This window comes from Sturnira hondurensis, unplaced genomic scaffold (assembly GCF_014824575.4).
Source record: "Sturnira hondurensis isolate 20B ecotype Veracruz unplaced genomic scaffold, ASM1482457v3 Scaffold0001872, whole genome shotgun sequence".
NCBI classification, from domain to species: domain Eukaryota; kingdom Metazoa; phylum Chordata; class Mammalia; order Chiroptera; family Phyllostomidae; genus Sturnira; species Sturnira hondurensis.
Genome location: NW_028074503.1, coordinates 1,167,160 through 1,191,181, shown reverse-complemented (window position 1 = coordinate 1,191,181; position 24,022 = coordinate 1,167,160). Strand labels below are relative to the sequence as shown.

The following is a 24,022-nucleotide window of genomic DNA, read 5'->3' as shown; positions in this document are numbered from 1 at the left end:
TGGATTTTGGACATCTTATATAGGAACAATACCCCTTTTAAATCCTCATTGGGGGAATGTTTTTATTGATTTTAACCTAGGTGCGTGCCTTGACCAGGGATCGAACCAGCAGCCTTTTGGTATATGGGATGACACTCCAACTAAGGGAGCCACCTGGCCAGTGTGGGCCAATACCCCTTTTAAATTAATTGCCTTTATTATTTTGGCCTTTATTGATATAGTTAACCGATACTTAGTGTGTATGTATTATGTGCCATGTGCAGCACTCAGGTTCTAGGATGTATTTATTGACTGACTGAGTGACTGATTGATTGATTGTAATCTCAAATTCTATTTATGATTCATTTCCTTGACTAGATCCTCTCTTCAGAAATGAAAGTTCCTAAACTTTTGGTATTAGAAGAATTTGCTGGCGAATATCTTTCAAATTACTTTACTCACCAAATAGGTTTTTTTGTTATGGTTGAGGTACTAATGATGAGTATTGGTACTTACAAAATAATATAGTTGGAAGGAGCATTGGTAAGTGGTTATCCAACCTTTTCTTGAACACATAATTTATTCTAAGGACCATATAAATCTGTTTTTTATGATACAAATAAAAATGCTCAAATAATCTGCACATACAAGATAATATTTTAATTATTTACTTTCCTAGCTCCAAATTGCTCAACCTTGGTATTGTGTAAGTCAGATTCTTTTTAGTACCTTAAATGATTCTATTGCCTAATGGTCCATGTTATAGTTTATAGTGATAATAAAGAGCTGTTTTCCTTTTCTAACTTTTTTTAACTTTAGAATTATTTTTATCTAGGGCTTCTTAACAATTTCTCAGTAGTTTTGCATACTTTTGAAAATGGTAATGGGTAGACTTTAATTAAGTCTGACTGCCCCAGAGGAAAAAATACACATGATTTATAAATTAAAAAGGAAGAACAAAGGTAAGGTGGTGGGAGGCTTAGGTATACACTTGTCTTGAAGTTTAACATTTCTTGAAGATATAGCTGTCTTGCCTGTAGCACATGTAGCACACTCCTGCAGGATGCCAGTTAAGAGCATGACCTTTTTTCAAGTTTTTGTTTAGCTGGTGGAGGTGTAGCAATGGGTGGGTAAGAAAGGAGGGAAGGATACCAATATTAGTTGAACAGAGCATACAGAGTTCTAACAAGGCTGTCCCTTTGTACATATTTGTTGCTAGCATATTTTATTAGTTACTTTTTTAGAATATAGAAGGCAACCTTGTTTGTTTTTGAGGTTTTCTTCCTTTAAATTCTCTCTTCCTGGGCTTCTTGGCCCAATGTTTTCCATCTTTTCATTGCTGATTTCTTTTTTCTTTTAGCCTCAGTCTTCGGCCCATAATATTTATCTTTCTCATTTTCTTGGAGAGTTTATACATTCTTACAGCTTCAACTACTATCATTTCTATGCCCATGAAATCCAAATTTTTGTTTTTTAGGCTTGTTTGTTTGTTTTAAATACTAAATATCTGACTGCCTAGTAGGCATCTCTACTTAGATGTCACCTTATCATTCAGATTCCTCCGATTTCAAAATAGGATTTTTCCAATGCACTTACCTGTTTTGTCATCACTACCTGCTATTCTCCTTGTTGCACAGCTGGAATTTTTGTTCTGAACTTTGATAGTCCATAGGCCACACATCAGATTATTTCAACAGATTTTGACAAGCATGCTGTATTTTAGATTACTGCTGTATATTCTCCCCTTATGTCCTGCCAGTTGAATAGATCAAATTTAGCATTATGGTGCTGGTGCTGAAAGAAAAGACCTGAAGTCATTAAATCGTTGGGCTTAAAGCTATATGCCTGCCATTGTTCATAATTACTGAGTAAATGGGTGTTACCAGTATCAGTTGCAAATCTGTTTAATTTGGACCAGACTGTTTTGATGTTAATATGTTGCAAGAAGTTTTTAAGAAAATAAATTACTCCATTGATTTGTTCAGCAACTATGGTATGGGGTCTAAACATGGATTCAAATGTAGGCTCTGCAGTGTTCTAACTAGATGATTTTGGTGAGTTAATTCTTCAAGGCTTATTTCATTTACAGGAAAGTGGGGGATAATGGTACTATACTGTTTTAAGGATCAAGTAATATGGACAAAGCAATTATCACAGCATATGGCATTTAGTAAGCATTTGTTAATTGGTAACTATTATTTTTGTCATATTTAGAGTGCTCCTGTTATACGCTAGTCATTATGCTTAGTTTGGAAGTTGATATTTATTGTCTTTTCTAAGTGCAGAGGAATTTATCTGGCACCTGAAGTCATGCCCATAAATTCATAACCCAGTTGTACTTTATAGAAGTGTTGAAGCCAGTTGTAACTGAAAATGGAGACAGTTAGATGGAATTCAGTAGTCTTCAAAAGCCTGTTTATTCATTTAGTCATATTTATAATATACCTGTTTTGTGCCAAGGGTTAAGATTGATAAGAAAGGTAGTTGGAAGCTGGTTTGTGAAAATTTAATTGTTCTCTTGTTTTCTTTCTTTCTTTGTGTATCTTTTGTATTTTCAGTATATGTTAAATGGACTCTTGCACTGCAAGCACCCTGTGGGTGTATAGAGAGGTGGCTCAGAGTAACAGCTGAGACATGAATTGGGCCATTCATTAACCTCTTGAGTCAGAAATGTTTTTAATCCTGAAGGAGCCACAAATAAAATTTTATAATGAGCGGAAAGTAAATTTTCAGTTTTAGATTACATTTTTATAACTTTACAGTTTAATTTTATTTTGTGATGTTTTGATGTTGTGTATATATGCTGAAAACTAGAGATTCTATTATATATAACAATAGCCCACGTGTTACAAAATACTACATATTGAGTTGTATTGCTGAAGATAGCTCAGTAGCTCTACTTCCCCATTCCAATCCCCACTGAAAAAGAGGTACATTCATTTAATGTCCAGAGAATAGCTGATGAATACCGCGCTCGTGTATGTACAAGAATATGAGCAGATAGTACTACATTTCACAATGGAAAATATTTTTTTAAAGTATGCTATTAGCATGGTGTAATGAAAAGACTAGAAATTCAGAGCACTGGCATATCCTTACTTTGCTTTTAATTTTCTTAACCAAGTAAATCTTTTTTCTTATCTGGGCTTCAGTTTCCCCATTTGTAAAATGAAGAGTTGGGCCATATAGTTGCTGATGTCTATTGTGTCTCTAAAAATTCTGTGAGTCTTTATTTATTAAACTTCCATAAAAACTTTAGAAGTGTGTCATTGGTTTCTTGTTTAAGAAATAAAAAAGTTAAATGGTATTGGTGTAAAAGTATAAGAATAGGAACTATCTTTTTATTTATTTTTTATTTTTTTAAGATTTTATTTATTTAACTTTAGAGGGGAAGGGAAGGAGAAGGGGAGAGAAATATCAATGTATGGTTGCCTCTCGTGTGTCCCCTGCTGGGAACTGGCCTGCAACCCAGGCATGTGCCCTGACTAGGAATCGAACCGCGATACTGTGGTTCACAGACCCGCGCTCAATCCACTGAGCTATACCAGCCTGGGCGAAACTATCTTTTTATATGCTCTTTGTGAAACTAGTTCTGTATAGCTTTGGTAGATCCTCCTAAACAAATTTTTAATTGTTATATTTGGCACTTACTCTTTTTTGCATTTGTGACTTGTGTTTATAACTCTAGGGGGTTTATACTTTTTGAACAAAGTAGTGATTGAATTACTGATTTGTGTATCCTTTAAAATGTATACATGTACTTTACTTCTCTATTATACCTGCTTTCCTTGTTTGGTATTGTGAAATATTTGAGTACATTTTCCTTAGAGTTTCTAGACAATTAGTAGGAAGTTAGATGTTCAGATTTTGATGTCTTGGGAGGGAAGAAGTTATCTTATACTTTATTTATTTTTATTATTTTGTTGTTATTTCCATACTTTATTTATAGTCTTTTATTCCATACTTCCTATATTGACCTTTGACAAGAAATTGAAGTGTTATATGAGATTGTTCCCTAAAACTTATTTTGAAATACTAAACTGCAGTTAACTCTCTTTTTTTCTCATTGCTGGTATTCATTTACTTGTTCAACAAAAGTTCATTTAGTATGTGCTGTGGCTAGGTGCTCTGATAGGCACATGGGGGACACCATGGTGAGGAAAAGCAAATATGGGCTGTGCTTTCATGGAATTTATATAAAAATCTCAAGTGAAGAATACATTATGAACAAATATGAGTGGGGTCATGTTTGAAGGGGAGGTAAGAGATACAATTATGCCCTTTAAGTTTTTAGATATATTTAAAGACTTGTGATAAAGTAGTGTAAGTGTATAATTTTCAGATAGGAGTGTAGATTGTATCAGATTTACTTGAGGATTTCCTAAAAATGTAACCTTTACCCATGCCTAGGCAAACAAAATAGAAATTTTAGAGTGTGAGTCCTAGGATTCTGCACAAGGTGTGGATTCTTAGACATACTCAAGTTTGAAAACTATGGTGATAGTGTAAAGAACATAGATTTTTAAATTTTGTTTGGTAATTTTATAAATGAAAAATTTCTCACATGCCCTGAAGAGTAGGGGAAATAGGTGAATCCCCATTGCCCAGATTCTGCAATTTTCAATATTTTGTCACACTTGCTTCATCATTCACTGTTTGTCTTGCCAAAATACTTAAAAGTAAATCCCGGATAATTTATTCTAACCTATTTCAGTAAGCATCTTTAAAAATTTTTTTTCTTGTGTTACTACAATGCCCATTATTGTGTCTAACAGAATTAAAACTTAATTGGTACCATTAATTCCCAGTTTATACTAAAATTTTTCTGGTTGTCTTAAATACTTTTTTACAGTTGCTCTATTAGAAATTGGATCCAAATTCCATATGTTGTTTTTGTTTGTTGGGTCTTTTAAGTTTCTTTTGAGAACTTAAGATTTTAATAGCTTGCACTCATTATCTATAGCAGGGGCCCCCAATCTGTTAGGAACCAGCCTCCAGCAAAGTTCCATGGAGCTCCGACTCCTGTCGCTCTGCCCTCCCCCCATAGTGGATGAGCTAGTGAAGCTCACCTGAACTCTGTCTCCTGTACCTGCTATCTTCCACCAAATCCGTCCCTGGTGCCAAAAAGATTGGGGACCGCTGATCTATAGGAGTGTTTGTTTACCATGAAATATAGTTCATAAAATACAGGATTAATGCTGTAGTCTTTTTCTTTAATTGCCACTTTTCAGAGTAAGATTTATTTTGGAGGCTTAGTGTTATAGACATGTTACAGTTTGAGGGAAGTTTAAGAAAGGCATTATTTTCAAAGATATATACAATATTTAAAGAATTTAAGCATAGTGCAGTACCCTGGAACTAGTAACAACGGAGATGAGAGCTGCTGTTAACCTCTAGACCTGAAGGGACAAGGGAAGAGAGCAATTGGGGAGGGTAGCTCCATGGAGAGGGCTGACAAGAGGTGTGATTTTAAGTGGAGAGAGGCATGTTTTTTTTTAAATTATGTTTATTTATCTTTAGAGGGGAAGGGAAGGAGAGAAGGAGAGAAATATCAATGTGTGGTTGCCTCTCGTTTGTCCCCCGCTGGGAACTGGCCTGCAACCCAGGCATGTGCCCCCACTGGGAATCGAACTGCACGCTTTGGTTCGCAAGCCTGCGCTCAATCCACTGAGCTACGCCAGCCAGGGCTGAGAGAGGCATGTTTTAAGTGAGGGAACCAGGGGAATATAGGAGTATATCCCGGCCCTTATTGACCTCATATTCTACGGTCTCCTAAACTGTGGTTTCCCGCTGAAAAGCTAGTGTGCAAAAGAACCTATTGATCCAGTCCTTAAGTGTTACAAACAAGATATACCCAGCTTTTATTTATTTCTTTTCTATTTTTAACATCATTATGGAAACTATATATATATGTGTGTGTGTGTGTGTGTGTAGTGTATTTCAGTCAATTTTTGTCATTCTTGCTGATATTCAGTTTTTCTACTCTTTGACTAATAGGAACATTTTTGCACCACCACCCCCACTGGGTTCTGTGGAATAATTGTCTTCCGCAAACTGTTACCTGGTGCCAAAAAAGTTGGGGACCATTGCTGTAATTGACTGTAAATTGTAATTGAAAAATTGTATGCCTTGAGCAGATAATATCTAGATTGTGAACCTTGATTTATTTTAGGAACATAATACAAAATTCACTAATTGAAACCATCTTGTTAAATTTCCAGCCTTATCAAGAAATTCTCTTTTAGGTATACATCTTCTATTTGTTCTTTCATAGATTGCTTAAATTTTACTACTTTCTTAAAAGGAGAACAAAGAAAATGTTTTTATGATTATCATCCATTTCTAAAGTGTTTACTTATCTCATCCTAATTGTATTTCTCTTATTTCTAGTAATTTCTAGTCATGTAGATAGTATAGCATAGTGGTTAAGAGCATGGGCTCTGGAGTCCGACTATATAATTTTTAATTCCACCCAGATCAGCCACTTACCAGCCTCCTGACTTTCGGCAAAGTTCTTAACTTTTTTAGGACTCAAACACATCATCCTCAAATAAGATTAATCTTAGACTTTTATAGGGCTGTTAGGAATATTAAATGTGATAATGCAGGGAACATGCTTTGACTAGTAGCCAGCATTTAATATATGTTAACTATCAATCATTATCGACCTTGTCATCATATATATCTTTATAATTTGTCCTAGGAAAAGGACTTTTGTGCTAAGTGGATTATCATCCAGCTCCCCACTCTGTAGACTACCTTTTTATTTAGTTTGTGATCTTGGACAGTTATGTAATGTCTTTGAGCCTGAATATATTTAATTTGCAAAATGAAAATACAATACTTCATAGGTTTTAGTTATTAGGATTAAATGAAATAGTTTATATGCAAATACCATACTTTCATTCAGGTGTCAATAGTTACTCGTTTTCTTGCTTTGCTGTTGTGTTATAGACTTGATGAAGGTTCTACTGTAGTTAGAAATAATGCAATACTTAGAAACTTGTGAGAAGAGTAGAATGGGAATTTTAATTGACTGTGCTATCGCAGTTGTCCCAATTTTTCCCTCATTGTCCCCTTTTTGCCCAGCACCCCTTTCCTTCAGCAGTGCCCCCCCCCCCCGAGTTCATATCCCTGGGTTATGCATATAAGTCTTTGGCTTTCCCATTTCCTGTGCTATTCTTAACCTCTCCCTGTCTATTTTTTACCTACCATTTATGCTACTTATTCTCTGTACCTTTTCCCCCATCTCTCCCTCCCACTCCCCTGCTGATAACTCTCCATGTGATCTCCATTTCTGTGATTCTGTTCCTGTTCGTTTGCTTTGTTTGTTTTTGTTTTTGTTTTTGTTTAGGCTCAGTTGTTGATAGCTGTGCATTTGTCATCATTTTAATGTTCACAGTTTTGGTCTTCTTTTTCCTAAAGAACTCCTTTTAACATTTCATATAATGAGGGCTTGGTGATGAAGAACTCCTTTAACTTGACCTTATCTGGGAAGCATTTTATCTGTCTTTCCGTTCTAAAGGATACCTTTTCTGGGCAGAGCAATCCTGGCTGTAGGTCCTTGCTTTTCATCACTTTGAACACTTCTTGCCAGTCCCTTCTAGCCTGCAAAATTTCTTTTGAGAAATTGGCTGTCTTATGGGAACTCTTTTGTAGGTAACTGTCTCCTTTTCTCTTGCTGCTTTTAAGATTCTCTCCTTATCTTTAATCTTGGCTAATATAATTATGATATACTTTGGTGTGTTCCTCTTTGGGTCCTACTTCTTTGGGACTCTCTGAGCTTCCTGGACTTCCTGGAAGTCTCCTTTGCCAGATTGGGGAAGTTCTCCTTCATTATTTGTTCAAATAAGTTTTCAATTTCTTCTTTTTCAGGTACCCCTATGATTTGGATGTTGGAAGGTTTAAAGATGTCCTGGAGGACTAAGCCTCTCCTTATTTTTTTTGAATTCTTATTTCTTCATTCTTTTCTGGTTGAATGTTTCTTTCTTCCTTCTGGTCCACACTGTTGATTTGAGCCTCCGTTTCCTTCCATTCACTGTTGGTTCCCTGTACATTTTCCTTTATTTCACTTAGCATAGCCTTCATATTTTCTTTTCTTTTTTTAAAAAAAAATTTTTTTTAAAATATTTTATTTTATATATCTTTAGAGGGGAAGGGAAGGAGAGAGGAAGGAAACATCAATGTATGGTTGCTTCTGGTGCATCCCCTGCAGGGAACTGACCCCTGCTGGAAACTGGCCTGCAACCCAAGCATGTGCCCTAACTGGGAATCGAACCTCGATCGTCTGATTCGCAGGCCCGCGCTCAATCCACTGAGCTACACCAGCCAGGGCCCTAGCCTTCATATTTTCATCTAATTTGCAACCATATTCAAGCAATACTGTGAGCATCCTGATTACCAGTGTTTTGAACTGTGCATCTGATAGGTTGGCTAGCTCTTTGTCACTTAGTTGTATTTTTCTGGAGTGTTGACCTGTTCTTTCATTCGGGCCCTTTTTTTTTTTTTTTGGTCTCAGGGTGCCTGTTATGTAGTAAGGGGTGGAGCCTTAGGTATTAGCCAGGGAGGGAAACGCACATTGCTGCACGTTGTGTTGCTGTATGTGGGGACAGAGTCCAAGAGGGAACAGTGGCACTTACTTGAATCTCTGTGTGTTTTCAGTCACTTACCCTGCTACCCACAATCAAATTGGTCCCTTTTGTTGCCAGTTCCCCAGGTTGGTGGGTTTGTGTAAATTCTAGGACCCTGTGGGTCTCTCCAATGAACTCCTGTGAGGCTGGGAGTTTCTCCCACTGCCACCTCAACCCCCACCCATGATCTCAATCAGAGGTTTGAGGCTTTATTTCCCCACACAGGAACCCTGGGTTGCATGTTCTTTCTTGCTCTCCAGTTATTCCCCCAGGTTTATCTGCATGTGAATGTGGGACTGCCCACTCAGCGAGCCACCACCTTGCCCCTCCGAATCTGGTTGCTCATCTCCGCCCCTCCTGCCGGTCTGGATGAATGTTTCTTCTTTAACTCCTTAGTTGTCAGACTTTCATACAGTTCAATTTTCTGTCAGTTCTGGTTGTTTTTTGTTTTTAAATTGCCGTTATCCTCCTTTTAGTTGTGTGAGGAGGCACAGTGTGTCTATCTATACCTCCATCTTGGTCAGAAGTCCCCTTAACCTTTTTTTTATCCTCCCCTTCTCCCCTCCTAATGATCTCCTGTTACGATTTTGTTCCTGTTCTAGTTGTTTGCTTAGTTTGGTGCCCTTCCTAGCTGTTCTCTTGGTGGTAGTTCAGAGTGGTTGGGTTTGTGTGCATGCTAGGACAGTGTGGGCCCTTTAAATGAACTCTCCTTGAGAGAGCCGCAGTCTCTTCTGCCACTCCAACCCCTACTAGTTTTTACAGACAGAAGTTATGAGGCATTATTTTCCTGGTGCTGGAACCCTGGGCTGCGTGGTCTGGCCTAGGGCTGGGATTGCTTTCTCCAAAGGTATCCATCCCAATTTTTATCCACCATATGTGAATGTGGGACCACCCAATCCTTCGGCCACTGCTGCTGCTACCTCTCCGGCACCACACTACATCCTCTCTGCCCCTTCTATCTGTCTGCATGACGGTGGTTTCTTTAAATCCTTGGTTGTCCAGACTTTTGTATAATTTGATTTTTCTGGCAGTTCTGGGTGTTTTTTGTTTTTAGGTTAGTTGTGATCCTTCTTGTGGTTGCGCAAGGAGGTGAAGTGTGTGTCTACGAAACCTCACAGAAACAGTAGTGTAAGCTAATGGTAAATGACTGTCTCTTGGTTCCTTTTATTTTCATGCTCAGTGCTCATCTGACCTAGCTCAAAGGTTGTTTTTTTTCCCCCTCTTGGGACTTATCCTGACATTCCAGGTTGCTAACTGGCCTTTTGACATTACCTGACTCAACCTGGTCCCACATACATAGCTTCTACCATCTTTTTAAGTAGAAAGGAGGAAGAAGTTAGCAACATCATTTAGCTTTTCTCAGATTTTTTTGCAGTATTTATTTATTATAATTAAATGAATTGTAATAATATGAATAAAAACAATAGCTTATTCTTTAGTTGTCGCATTCACGCTCAGTCCCTGCTTCTTCCTTCTTCCTTCTTCCTTCTTCCTTTCTTCTTATAGTAGTTGCAGAGTAGCCACTGAATTTAGTGAATTGAAGGCCAAGGGCTTCTAGAGATTTCTACTCCTTTTTACTTGTGTTAATTACAAATCTTGATTTAAAGAACTGAACACCTGACCCAAATTAGCTTAAACAGTAAAGAACGTTTATTGTCCCTGAATACTTTATAGAAATATTTGTTTTATTTTGTTTATCATTTTGACTGGGGGGGGGTCAAATTTGATAAAAAAGTGTTACCCTCAGTCATCATTGTAACTCCTCAGTACTTTGTATCTTTGCCTGTCAAAAGGAAAGAACCTGTTTTCTTAGGAACTTATGACAAAATTGTTTAAATGTGAACAGGCTATGAAAGAATAGTTTACTATATTAAAAAAGATTTTTTTCACAAACATAAGATAAATGGAAATTCAGTTTTTCTATAAGATTTAATATTTTTTCTAAGTGGAAACAAATCTTGATTATTTAAATAGCTCTTGGCCCTGGCTGGTGTAGCTCAGTGGATTGAGTGCGGACCTGCGAACCAGACGATCGTGGTTCGATTCCCAGTCAGCGCACATGCCTGGGTTGCAGGCCAGTTCCCTGCAGGCCAACTTCCAGCAGGGGACACACGAAAGGCAACCATACATTGATGTTTCTCTCCCTCTCTCCTTCCCTTCCCCTCGAAAGATAAATAAATAAAATATTAAAAAAAATACCTCTTGGACTTCTCAGCTATTATAATTTGAGCAATTGATGCTCAAGATAATGAGGTCTGTCTGGAAAAAGTCCAGCCATTGCTAATGTAACAAGAATGGTTTGTGTGACATAGATGTAACCTAGCAGCCAAGGAGAGTGGACTGGAATGCGCATGTGTGCACAATGATGACTTCACTGTACTAGTCAGTGGGGGCAGTAGCCACTTTTGAGTGAGCATTTGTAATGTGTGGTTGTTGCATTCACAATGACTGAGTGAGTAAAGCAACAAACCTGCATCATATTTTTCATTAAGCTTGAACATTCCTCTGTGGAAACTGCACATGATTCAGAAGGCCATAGCTATGGGCAACTGGTGATTGCCAGCCTCATCACGTCAACATGCCCACTCATGTGTCATATCTCATGCAGAGTTTTTTGGTGAAACATCAAATCACCCAGGTCACTCAGCCCCACTACAACCCACATTTGGTGCCCTATGGCTTCTGGCTTTTCCCAAAACTAAAATCACCATTCAAAGGGAAGAGATTTCATACCGTCAGTGAGACTCAGGAAAATGCCACAGGGCAGCTGATGGCAATTGGGAGAACTTGTGAGGTCCTGAGGTGCCTACTTTGAAGGGGACTGAGGCGTCATTGTCGTATGTACAATGTTTCCTGTATCTTCTTCAGTAAATATTTGTTTTTCATGTTACATGGCTGCATACCTTCCGTACAGACCTCACATAAGCTCCATAAGAGCAGGTATCTGATCATCTCGTTCACTGATGTATCATTAATTCCTAGAGCAGTACCTGTAATATTTAAAGTTTTCAATAAGTATAGGGGAGTTGAATTACTAGAAAATGCCTTTTGTTTTTGTGACAAAAGCCAAGAATGACTGACATAATGTTAAGAGATATGGTAAAATTGCCCTGGCCGGGTGGCTCAGTTGATTGGAGTGTTGTTATGTACACCAAAAAGTTGCAGGTTTGATTCCTGGTCAGGGCACATATCTAGGTTGTAGGTTTGATCCCCAGTTGGGGCACATATGAACGGCAACTGATCAGTGTTTCACTCTCACAATGATTTCTGTCTGTCTCTCCCCCTGCCTCCAACCTTCCTCTCTCTCTGGAAACCAGTGAACATGTCCTCGGGCAGGGATTAAAAAAAAGAGATAGAGATGGTAAAATTGGTAGTTTATTTAAATCTAAACTATATGTATTCTTGGGAGATAACATTTTAAAACTATAAGCAGTCTGTACAAAGATATTTTCCCTTCTTGCTATCTCTGAATTTTAGATGAGGTGCCAAAAATCAATAATACCCATTTTTATAAGGCTTTGCACATTCATTATTTTGTTTAATCTTTACAACAATAATGTGGGCTGAGGTAAATATTCATCTCACTTCGTAAATGAAATTAAACTGTAGAAAAGGTAAATGAACTGCCCAACAACATATAGCCAATAAGTGACAGGCTTTTTGATCTTTGATGTGTAGTACAATAGAAAGAGCACCAAAGTTGTAGATAACATGCCACAGAGAGGTCTTTCCATAGCACTTAGAGTGCTTTGTACATGGAATGCATTAACTGAAAAATATTTAAATTGACTGAAAAATATGAGGATCAATAAAGAATGGACTATCGGAATATGAGTTAGAAAATAGTAGGGAAACGATCTTAGTGTTTACTGGCTGAGTTGGAGCAGTAGTCTGGAACTGAACTGAATGAAAAGTGGGAGCCAGTTCTTTGACTGAACCTGTAGTATACCGATTGCAAGGTTCAAATAGCTGCCTTCTAAAACGTATCTTTGTTGGACTTAATGCATCAGGCAAGTGAGTGTTGGTAGGTAATCTGGGCTATGAATCATGGAGATCTGAAGTAGAATAAAATGAACAATTACAGTGGTGATGGTTAATGATATTATGTACATAATTTAACAGTAGGAAATAGTAACATTTTACTGAATTGGTATGAAGCAAGGTATGGGATGACTTTGGGAAATGTTAAAAAGATTAATATCCCTGTATTTGGTGAATGTATTACTGTCTTAGAACTGAACCTTTATCAGGGGCTGGTAATGGAATAGGGAATTGATTACAAAGAGGTTTGAGGAAACATTAAGGGTGACGGAAGTGTTCTGTATCTTGATTGTGGTGGTTGGTGGTGGTAGTTGTTATGCAACTGTGTGTTTCTCAAAATTAATAGAACTGTAAACCTAAAAAGGATGAATTTTACTTAATGTAAATTGTAAAGCCTTTTTTAAAAAGGCAAAAGAAAATACTTATTTAGTACAGGGATTAATGGTTCCATGACAGAACTGAGCATTTGTTACTATCAGTAATATGGCCCAGAATATGAAGGATATGTCTGTGTATGATTTTACTTAGGTGTATATACACATCAACTGGAAAGGACTTGTGCCAACTGTATTTTGAAGTATAAGTATTGAAAATAACTGATAATATTTGTGATGAGTGATAAAACTAGAACTTTCAGGTAAGAATTAGAATTTTGGAAAATTTGTATGTGCTACCTGAGCTTGATAGCTCCCCGTGCCTGAAGACTTTCTCAAGAGGTTGATAGTGACATTAAATGTGAGTTTCCAATATAGTATGTGAAATCTGTCAGTGTTTGGAAGAGTTCATAATTCAGTGAGCCATATTTTCTCACTGACTCATGCATGATGTTATAAAATCATCCATGAGAAAAATCCATTCAAAGTGCAAGATAGATCAGTAAATTTTAATGTTGCAAGGTGAGTGCAAAAAGTTCATTGATACAGTTTCAGGTTCCATATCGCAACTGACCTTTAACAAACACTCTTGTCAAGTTTGGTGTAGTAGCAAACAATTTCCCCAATTATTGAAAAAATGCGCCCTGGCTGGTGTAGCTCAGTGGATTGAGCGCGGGCCTGCGACTCAGATGATTGCGGTTCGATTCTCAGTCAGGGCACATGCCTGGGTTGCAGGCCAGTTCCCTGTAGGCCAACTCCCAGCAGGGGACGCACGAAAGGCAACCATACATTGATGTTTCTCTCTCTCTCTCCTTCCCTTCCCCTCTAAAGATAAATAAATAAAATCTTTTAAAAAAAAATGCGCCTTGGCTGGTGTAGCTCAGTGGATTGAGCATTGGCCAGTGAACCAAAGGGTCGCTGGTTTGATTCCCAGTCAGGGCACATGCCTGGGTTGCGGGCCTGGTCCCCAGTGGGGGGCCACATGAGAGGCAACCACACATTGATGTTTCTCTCTCTCTTTCTCCCTCCTTTCCCCTCTCTCTAAAATTCAATAAATAAAACCTTTTTTAAAAAAGAAAGAAAAATGCTATTGATAATACTTTTCCTTTTTCCATCTAAGTATCTGTGTGAAATCAGATTTTCTTACCTTAACCAGGACACTGTATTCCAACAGATTGAATACAGAAGTAGCTTTGAGAATCCAGCTATCTTCTATTAGATGAGACAATGGAGATTTGTGAAAGTGTAAAAATAATGCCATTCTTACAAATTAAAAATTGTTTTCATAAAAATGTTTGTATCAACATGTAATAGACTTTTTTAAAGATTCTATTTATTTTTAGAGAGAGGAGAAGAGGGGGGAGAAAGAGAGGCAGAGAGACATAGATGTGTGGTTGCCTCTTGCACTCCCCCGACTGGGGACCTGGCCCACAACTCAGGGAATCAAACCAGGCACCCTTTGTTTCACAGGCTGGCACTCAATCCACTGAGCCAGCCACATCAGCCAGGGGATTTATTTTTATTTCTATCTTTTAATCAGTGTGCTAAGACTATTCACATTTATTTGTTTGTTTGTTTGTTTATTTATTTATTAAAATCTTCACCCAAAGATACTTTTATTGATTTGAGAGATAGAGAAAGAAACATTGATATGAGAGAGAAACATTGATCAGTCACCTTATCTTCATGCCTTGACTGGGGATTGAACCCACATCTTAGGTATGTGCCTGGACCAGTAACCGAACCTGCAACCTTTTGGTGTACGGATTGATGCTCCTACCAGCTGAGCCACCTAGCTAGGGCATTTTGTGCTTTTAAAGGAATTGTCTGTCTCATTGAAGTTACCAAGTTTATATGTGGAGTTTTTTATAATATTACCTTATTATCCTTTGTATATCGGCAAGATCTGGATGATAGTACCTATTTTATTTTTAATATTGGTAATATGTGTTTTCTCTTTTTCTTTGTCAGTCATGCTATGGAGTTGTCATTTTGATTGAATTTGTCAAAGAACCAGCTTTTTGTTTCATTGAATTTTTGTTGCTTTCTGTGTTCAACTTTATTGATTTTTGTTTTTCTTTATTGCTTGCTTTCTTATGTTTGCTCCTGTTTTATTTTACTCTTGTAGTTTTTTGAGAAAGGAACTTAGATTATTGATTCAAAATCATTACTCTTTTCTAATATGAGTATTTAATACATTTTCCATTCAGCAATGCTTTAACTGTATGGAACAAATTTTGATGTTATATTTTCATTTTTACTTATTTCAATGTGTATTTTTATTTCCCTTGAGACTTTCTCTTTGACCATGGGTTATTTAGAAATATTTAGTTTCCAAATGTTTAGACATTTCTCTACTCTCTGTTACTTATTTTAGTTTGAGTACCTTTTGGTCTGTCTTGTATTTCATGAGCACTTATAAAGAATGCATTGTGCTGTTGTGTGTAGAATGTTCTATAAATGTCAATTTGATTCTGTTGTGAGTTCTCTTTGCTGATTTTTCTCTGCATTTGTATTGGTTGTTAAGAGAGGAGTGTCAAGGTTGCCAAATACCTTTGTGGATTTATGTCTTTCTCTATTTCTGTCAGTTCTTGTTTTGCATGTTTTGCGGCTCTGTTGTTTAGAAGAAATATATGTTAAGATTGCTGTGCTTTCTAGGTGATTGACTATTATCATTATGTAATTTCTCTATCCATCCTTAGTCATTTTCTTTGCTTTGAAGTCTACATTATTTTATAATATACCCAGTCCAATTTTCTTTTGATTTCTGTTTGTATGGTATATCATTTCTCATCCTTTTACTTTCAACCTACCATATTGTTACATTTGAAGTGAATTTCTTGAGTGTAGATTGACTTGCCTCACCTCCATCTTATTCTTTCTAAAATCTCTTCTTTAAGGATCAGTTCAAATTTCATCTCCTTTATGAAACATTAGTTTTAAATGGTCCTCTTTTTTTCCATGTAATACCTACTTATTACATGGAGGATCCTGTATTTACTTTTTTTTACCGAATAACCAAAGAACTCCCAAAGACAGGAAGTATTTATTATTATTACTACTACTATTACTACTACTACACTACATGTTTTACTACAAAGGGGAAGGAGACATAAGTAAATACATTACAATTAAATATTCTAATTCCTATAATAGGAAACACGTAGGAGGTCATTATTAATATTTTCTCAGTGTGTTTGGGGAAGGCAGCACACGGTAAGTGACACTGAGGCACTCTGAATATAAGTAATGTTCACATTCCAGCTGGAGAAAAGAGCAGGTCAAAGGCAGTGGGGTAGGGTGAGTATGGCCTGTTTGACAGTACTACATACATGCCAATGTTCTTTAGGACAGTTATAGTACAAAAAAATTAAGTATTCTAAATATTTAGAAAAACATACAATGGCACTTCCCAATCAGTCTCCAAATATAGACTTAATATAGTGTGTATTAGCTCATAGTCTATATGAGCACACACTAAGTATATAGACTTATATAACTTAGTTGAAGACTGATTGGAAAGTGCCATTGTAGAGTTACATGCATGTAGAGAAAATGAGTTTTTAGGAAGTATTGGCATGTATGTAGTAATGTCACACTAGTTAAATCAGTTTTTACTGTGTTTAACATCAGAAGTTCAAGTTCTCTGAGGAAATTCTGTTTTCATGTTCATATTAGCACTTAATATTGAGAAATTCCTTAATCTCTTTACCTAGCAAAGAGATTTATATGTACCCAAAATACATTTTTTAAATGGTAACATTCTCTGTCATCAAGTTTGACAGAAGTCTTTTAGTACCAGGGGTCACCCTATTTGAGAAGTAGTTTGGTATTTTGAAAGCATTGGATTTACTGCTGTAATTGCAATAGATTTTTTAATAGTTTCTCAAAAAACATGTCCACATTTAGAATAGTAACCATTCTGAAATTTTACTTAAAAATTATTTTTTAATACATAGTATACCTTTCTTCCTTTCCTTTCCTTTCCTTCCCCTTCCTTCCCCTTCCTTTTCCTTCCTCCTTCCTTCCTTGCTTCCTTCCTTCCTTTCTTTCTTTCTTTCTTCTGCTATATTATTATACTTTTTTGACCTCCCTTAGCTACTGTTGTTTTATGTTTTAGATTATGCTAGAAGAATATCTTCTTGTCTATTCTATTTCTCTAATAAAAGGCATATAATTTTTGCCTATGGATGATAATGAAAAGCCATATACCATCTCATACTACTGTAGGCCCAAATACCTAGTGGCCATTAGTGAGGCAGCTAATTTCTATTAACAAATGTATGGTCAAATTCTTTGGTTAAGTAAAAGTCAGATGTTCTGTGTTAAAAAAAATCATAGATGGGATTACTACAGTGGGGAAGGGCTTAACATCACGATCTAAGATTTAAGTTTTTATGCCATATCACTAAAAAGTCTATTTTCTTTTTATGTCATTTCTATCAATATGAGACTAAACTTACAGTAACTGTTAGCTGAAGAAATAAAGAGAAGGAAGTGGGACTATTAAGGACCAAATATTTCACACACTTCACTTATTTAATTCTCACAAATCTATTTTGAATTGTAGGTAGTTACTTTTCTTTTTACAAAAGGGAACCGTGAACTCAGAAAGATTGGGGCTTGTTCTTCCAACAGAAACATATAAATACCCATATCTTTCTTTAAAATACTTTTGCTTTATTTTTTATGTTTGAATTATTTGAATTCATGGAGTTCATTTTATTATTAAGCATGACTGAAAATCATTCTTCTCTGTACTGCTGTCCTGTTATGCAAACAACATTTAGCAAAGTGACGCTGTTTGTCAGTCCCATCTTGTCCCTTGCCACACTATTGAACAGGCAATTCTCTTGCCCTTTCACTGCAGCAAGTCCTAAAGCATTGGTTAATGCTATTCAGTTCAGTGGCATTTATTGAGTTCTTACTATGTGTTTCAGTTTGGATGCTTTTAGTCACAAGAAATAGAAAATTCAATGCAAACTGAGTTAATCCATAAGGAAAATGTATTAAGAAAGCTTGGGTAAAGTGGCCCCAGACAGAATAGGTTAATTCAGTGGTTCAGCAAACATCAAGGACTCAGGTTCCTTCCATTCTTTGGCTCTGTTCTCATTGAGTTTAGCTTTCTCTTCCTGTTAACTTCCCTTGAGGCTTCAAGATAGCTTCTATTGTTTAAGGTGTCACATACAGACATGACAGTTTCTCATGACTATGTCTTACATGTATCTTTTCAAGAGAGAAGAAACTTTTCCCAGAAATCTTTCTGTAGGTTTTCCCTTGTGTCTCGTGTACCTGATTGTTACCATGTTCCGGTATTTAGGATGAGCACTGGCAAAAGTAATGAACCTCTTTTTTTGCCTTGGATTAATCAGAACCAGCCTCCTGGAGTTAGGGACAGTCTTTTCCTCCTTGGAGGTTCATAGTCTCTTGGAGCAAAGCGAGTAACCCAAGCAAAACCAGGGTTAAATTAGGAAGGTAGAAATAATAGTTGGGGTAGGAAAGCGAACAGTATCTGCTATGCTTTGATTAAAATGTAGCGCTCAGTTTTGGGTTTAGTTTAGTGAAGGCATTTGATCTTCTATTTTGCAGGCCAGCGCTCAATCCACTGAGCCACACCAGCCAGGGCTTGGCATTTGAAATCTAGCTATAAGGATTGAAGTAAAAAATAATTCAATTACAGGAACTGTCTGTTGTAATAGGTAGTTTAGGGAGGGTTGTGCAGAAGGAGTAGTGGCATACTAGAGAAAACATGGGATTTTGAGCCAGTGGTATATTAGAGAAAACATAGGATTTTGAGTCTCAGTCAGTGTACTTTGTAATTATAATTAGAAGAATGACCGATGATTTTCTAATAATTTTTGAATAATACATCCTGGGTCTAAATATACATGTTTATTTTCTATTACTAGTTTCATTTTTAAGATTGTGGGTTTTTAAAATTATGTTTTAATCATGGTCATGTTATATCTGTGACTACTAGATTAAGAGTATTTTGATTCTTATATAGCTTACTAGCTAGCTGTGTGGAATTGGGCAAGTCAGTTAGTATTTCTGATTGTTATTTGCCTTGGGTATAAAATGAGAGGATTAAACAAGGTAAATTTTGAGGTTCTTTTCTATCCAACATTTGGTAATTTTTCTAAAATCTTAATTTGGGGTAAGAGAAGCAGCACTTATTTTCAATATATTTACCAAAGAGAGCATGTGAGTAAAATTTAATATATCCTTCACTGTTAAAAGTTTTATTTGATATTAGAAAATAATCCAAGCTAATGTCAATTTAGATGTGTTGAACCTTTGAAAACTGGAATGTGTCTTTGGAAGTAGATGTTTATTAGGAGCTCTTTAAAATAATAGTTGTTATCAAGTATAATAATATATTGAGGTTATCTCATTGCACCTACTTGCATTTCTCAGACAACATTAAGGTGTCAGAATTTGGCCTAAAATTGTTCTTACATAGCTAATAGTATAGTAGTCCCCCTATTCTACAAGGAATACATTCCAAGACCCCCAGTGGATGCCTGAAACTGTGCATAGTACCAAACCCTATTTGGTACTATATATATTATTTTTTTCCTACATTCCTACATATACTTTATGGCTTCTCTTTGGCATATCTGAATTGTCAGCATCACAACTCTTGCACTCTGGGGGCATTATTCAGTAAAATGAAAGTTACTTGAATACAAGTATTATGATAATGTGACAGGATTTGATAACCAAGATGGTTATAAGTGACTAAGGGGTAGGCAGCGTAGATGAGTGTGGAGTGGATGTCCTGGACAAAGGGATGATTCATGTCCCAGGCAGGGTGGAGTTGGGGTGATGCAAAATTTCATCATGCTACTCAGAATGGTACACAATTTAAAACTTAGGAATTGTTTATTTTTGGAATTTTTTATTTAATATATTTGGGCCAAGGTTGACCATGGGTAACTGTAACCATGAATATGGGGGTTCTACTGTACTTGCACTCTTCTGTAGTCTGTATTAATTTTTTGGAGTGACATGATGTACACAACTTAGTGTTTAATAAAAATATTATTTCTTGAATATTGTATTGACTTTACTGTATAACCTAAAAAATCATTGGTTTATTGTACATTTTATGTTTGCTTGTACAGGTCATTTTTCAAGGTGCTATGGAAGAAAATGAGATGTTAACCGTGATTTCTACCTTACAGAACTTAAATCTAGTCAAAAATTTAAATATATCTTTATACTTAATTTACCTTTTCCTAGAAAACAGCAAATTCAGCTATTTATTGGTTTGGTTTTTCAATTTAGACCAGGCATCGGTTTGTTTTTTAAAAATCAAGTTCTCATATAAAGGTTTTCGTCTCTTTTCTGTAAAAATATTCAAATGGCTTATAAGGCTCTAAGAAATGTATCTCAAGGATAGATGAACTTGTTTTAATGGAGGAGCTTTTTCTTCAAATCTGCACAGACCTCTGTTTCGGAAAGCCAGTCTCGGGGGGATTGTTGATCTCTCTCTTTAAGCAAAGCAGTCAACAACATTGGAATTGTTTCTAGAAGTTTTATGGTTTTGAGTCTCATGTTTAAATCTTTAATCCATTTTGAGTTTATTCTCCGTGGTCTTCTCCATGGTTAGTTTCTAATTCATGCAATGATATATTTTAAAACCTTGAACCTGCTTTTTGGTTTCCTTGGGGAGTATTTTAAGTATTCTAAAACAAGTGGGTGATTCACACCCATGGTTTAACATAAAATATAAACTGTATATCCTCTGGCTTTAATTTCTCCTTTTATGAACATTACTATACAGGGTCTGCAAAAGGTACATTTCCTTTGCTACTTCTGTTTTTATTTTGGGCTCTGCAGGACAAAACTAGATTTACCCAGATAAATAAAGTGAAAATTACTTGGGTTATCTGAATTTTTCTCCTACTCTTGCTACATGGCTGGATATAACCCAAATAGATGCACTCCCACTTCAACACTGATTGTTACACCTTCACATTGCCCTGCACTTGTTCAGAAGTAAAAGTAAAAGCCAGTGTTTGCCTTTTACTAGTGGCTTCCTTAGAAAATGATTCAAGGAAATAAAACTTATGAAAACCCTTATGAAACTCTTATGAAATTGTATTTTATAATTAAATGTATTTTAATTATAAAAATATATCGAACTGCAGAATTTATTTTACACTAAATTACACAGTTTAGGAACTGTTATTTAGCATCTACCTTATAAATATGTGTAATCACAAAGATAAGCCATTTGCTTTTTATGCATGTCTGTGAAATCAAGATAAAGGCAGTAGTAAGAGGGAGTGAAAAGTAAAATTTTGTGCCCTGATGAGGGGGAAAGGGCATGAGTTGAAGTCATTTGTAGCCAATTGCTGGTTGTGATGCTGCTCCTCAGTCTGGGAAGGTTAGAATATGAAAAATCTGTATGTGAAATAAAAACAAATTTTCTCTTCTGCCAGTACTCATATAACCTCGTAGAAGGTGTTAAATGCATGCAAGATGTATGAAAAAGAGCTAATTAAAAATTAAAAGGTATTTGTTTCTTTATTCATAAAAAAGGAAAGTGTTCATAGAGCAATCCAAAAAAACTAACTGTTTGTTTGTTTGTTTGTTTATTTAGGATGGATTGGATGCTTTGGTATATGATTTGGATTTTCCTGCCTTAAGAAAAAACAAAAATATTGACAACTTTTTAAGCAGATGTAAGTAATTTTTGTTGAGGTTAATGACAGACTATATATAATGAACTCTTGACCTCGATAATTCAAGCCTTTTTTTCCCCCTTCTGTCTACTCTGGTTATTTCATCAGTAGTTTGTACATAAAATGAGTAAAATGGGAAAGAAACTTTATTAGTTAGTTTGGGTGCCTAACAGGACAATCTAAAAATATTTTGCAGAAAAGGGAATGAAATGTAAATGGCTAAAATAAGTATATTAAAATAAGCATATACATACATGTATGTTAAGTTTCAGTAAAGTTATATTCTTCTTCTTTTGTAAATGAATGATCTATTATATTTTAATACCTGCAAGTAAGAATACATTACATATGCCCTGGCTGGTGTAGCTCAGTGGATTGAGCTTGGGTTGCAAACCAAAGGGTCACAGGTTTGATTCCCAATCAGGGCACATGCCTGGGTTGCAGGTGAGGTCCCCAGTGGGGGCCATGTGAGAGGCAACCACACATTGATGTTTCTCTTTCTCACTTTCTCCCTCCCTTCCCCTCTCTAAAAGTAAATAAATAAAAATCTTTAAAAAAAAAGAATACATTACATATGAAAAGCTACTCCTGAGATATAAGAATTTTCTTCATGAAAGGTGGCTTATATTAAAATTTTACAAATATTCTTTTCTAAAAACATTTTTTGGATTTTGATATTAGATACATTTAGGTTGGGTTTTTAGTGTTATTGTTCAAGTTTGGTTACATATTTTTGTTAAAAAGGTTTTATTTTTTATAATAAAGGTTTTTACTTGTTTGTAATTTATCATTTCTACATTTGGAAATCTTGCCTGAAAATTTTACTTACCAATTTTATGTTTTAGTTTTTATTTTTTAAAATAAAAATATTTATTTAGCCTTAATTTTATTTTGGAATATGTTGCCAGATTCTGAATACTTTTTAAGTATAAAAGTTTCCTTAATTTCTCACATCTTACTGAAATTGCAGGGGAATTTTATTCTTGTTTACATTTGCTTCCCTCCCTACTTAACACTATAGCAAAAGAACTAAAAAGGTGGAGAAACATGACTATTTCTTATTTGAAGGGAGGCAAAGGATAAATGTACATTAATACAAAGGAGAGTGTGTATTTTTGTAGAGTTAAGTTAGCAAGAATTAGACCATATGTTTTCTTAGTCTCTTACTCCTTTTGCTATGCAATGTTGTTTCATAATATTAAGTATGCCATTATATACTAAATCTTATAAACAGAAACATCAGTAGAAATAAGTAAAGTAAAAGGAAAACATAAAGCTCTAAAGTGAATTATTTTAACTGGCAAATGTGTGTATTTTAGTCCAGCTTTTATTTTATTTTTTGTTCTTTAAACTATTTTTAAATTTTATTTTTCAATTATGCTTTACATTCAATATTACTTTGTATTAGTTTCAGGTGTAAAGCATAGTGGTTAAATCAATGAAGTGTTCCCTCTGATATTTCCAGTACCCATCTGGCACTATACATAGTTACTATAGTATTATTGACTATTTCATATGCTGTACCTAAAATCCCTATGACTGGTTTGTAACTACAAATTTATACTTCTTAATCCCTTCACCTTTTCACATAGTCCCTTATACTCTCTACCCTCTACCCTCTGGCAAACATCAGTCTATTTTCTACAAGTCTGTTTCAGTTTTGTTTGTTTATTTATTTTGCTCTTTAGATTCCATCCACATATAAGTGAAATCATATGTTACTTGTTTTTTCTGACAGACTTATTTCACTTAGCATAATACCCTCTAGGTCCATTCATGTTGTTGCAAAAGGTGAGATTTCATTTTTTTAAACTTATTATTATTTTTTGTCCTCACTTTAAGACATGCTTATTGATTTTAGAAAGAGGAGAAGGGTGGGAGAGAAAGAGGGAGAAAATCATCGATGTGAGAGAGAAACATCAGTAGGTTATCTCTTGTATGTGCCTTGACTGAGGACTGAACCTGCAAACTAGACATGTGCTTTGACCAGGAATTGAACCCACTACCTTTCAGTGTATGGGATAGTGCTTCAGCAAACTGAGCCATTCTGTCCAGGGCACATTTCATTCTTTTTTATAGCTGAGTAGTATTCCATTATATATATTCCATATATATATATGGAATATATATATAGTATTCCATATATATATATATATATGCGCGCACCATATCATCCTTACTCAATCATCTGTTAATGGGCAGTTGGCTTACCTTGGCTATTGTAAATAATGCTACAATGAACACAAGGGTGCATATATTCTCTTGAATTAGTGTTTGGGGTTTCTTTGGATATATACCCAGAAGT

At 35.7% G+C, this 24,022-nt stretch overlaps 1 protein-coding gene across 2 annotated transcripts in view; it reads left to right on the top strand.

Moving 5' to 3' along the window:
- The window catches only part of ROCK1 (Rho associated coiled-coil containing protein kinase 1), a 158,611-nt gene that overhangs the window by 4,089 nt on the left and 130,500 nt on the right, over positions 1-24,022 (top strand). For both annotated transcript variants that reach the window (XM_037031681.1, XM_037031672.1), the window contains exon 2: positions 21,636-21,717. In XM_037031681.1, the coding sequence (XP_036887576.1) occupies positions 21,636-21,717 (82 nt within the window). The remainder of the gene's footprint in view (positions 1-21,635; positions 21,718-24,022) is intronic.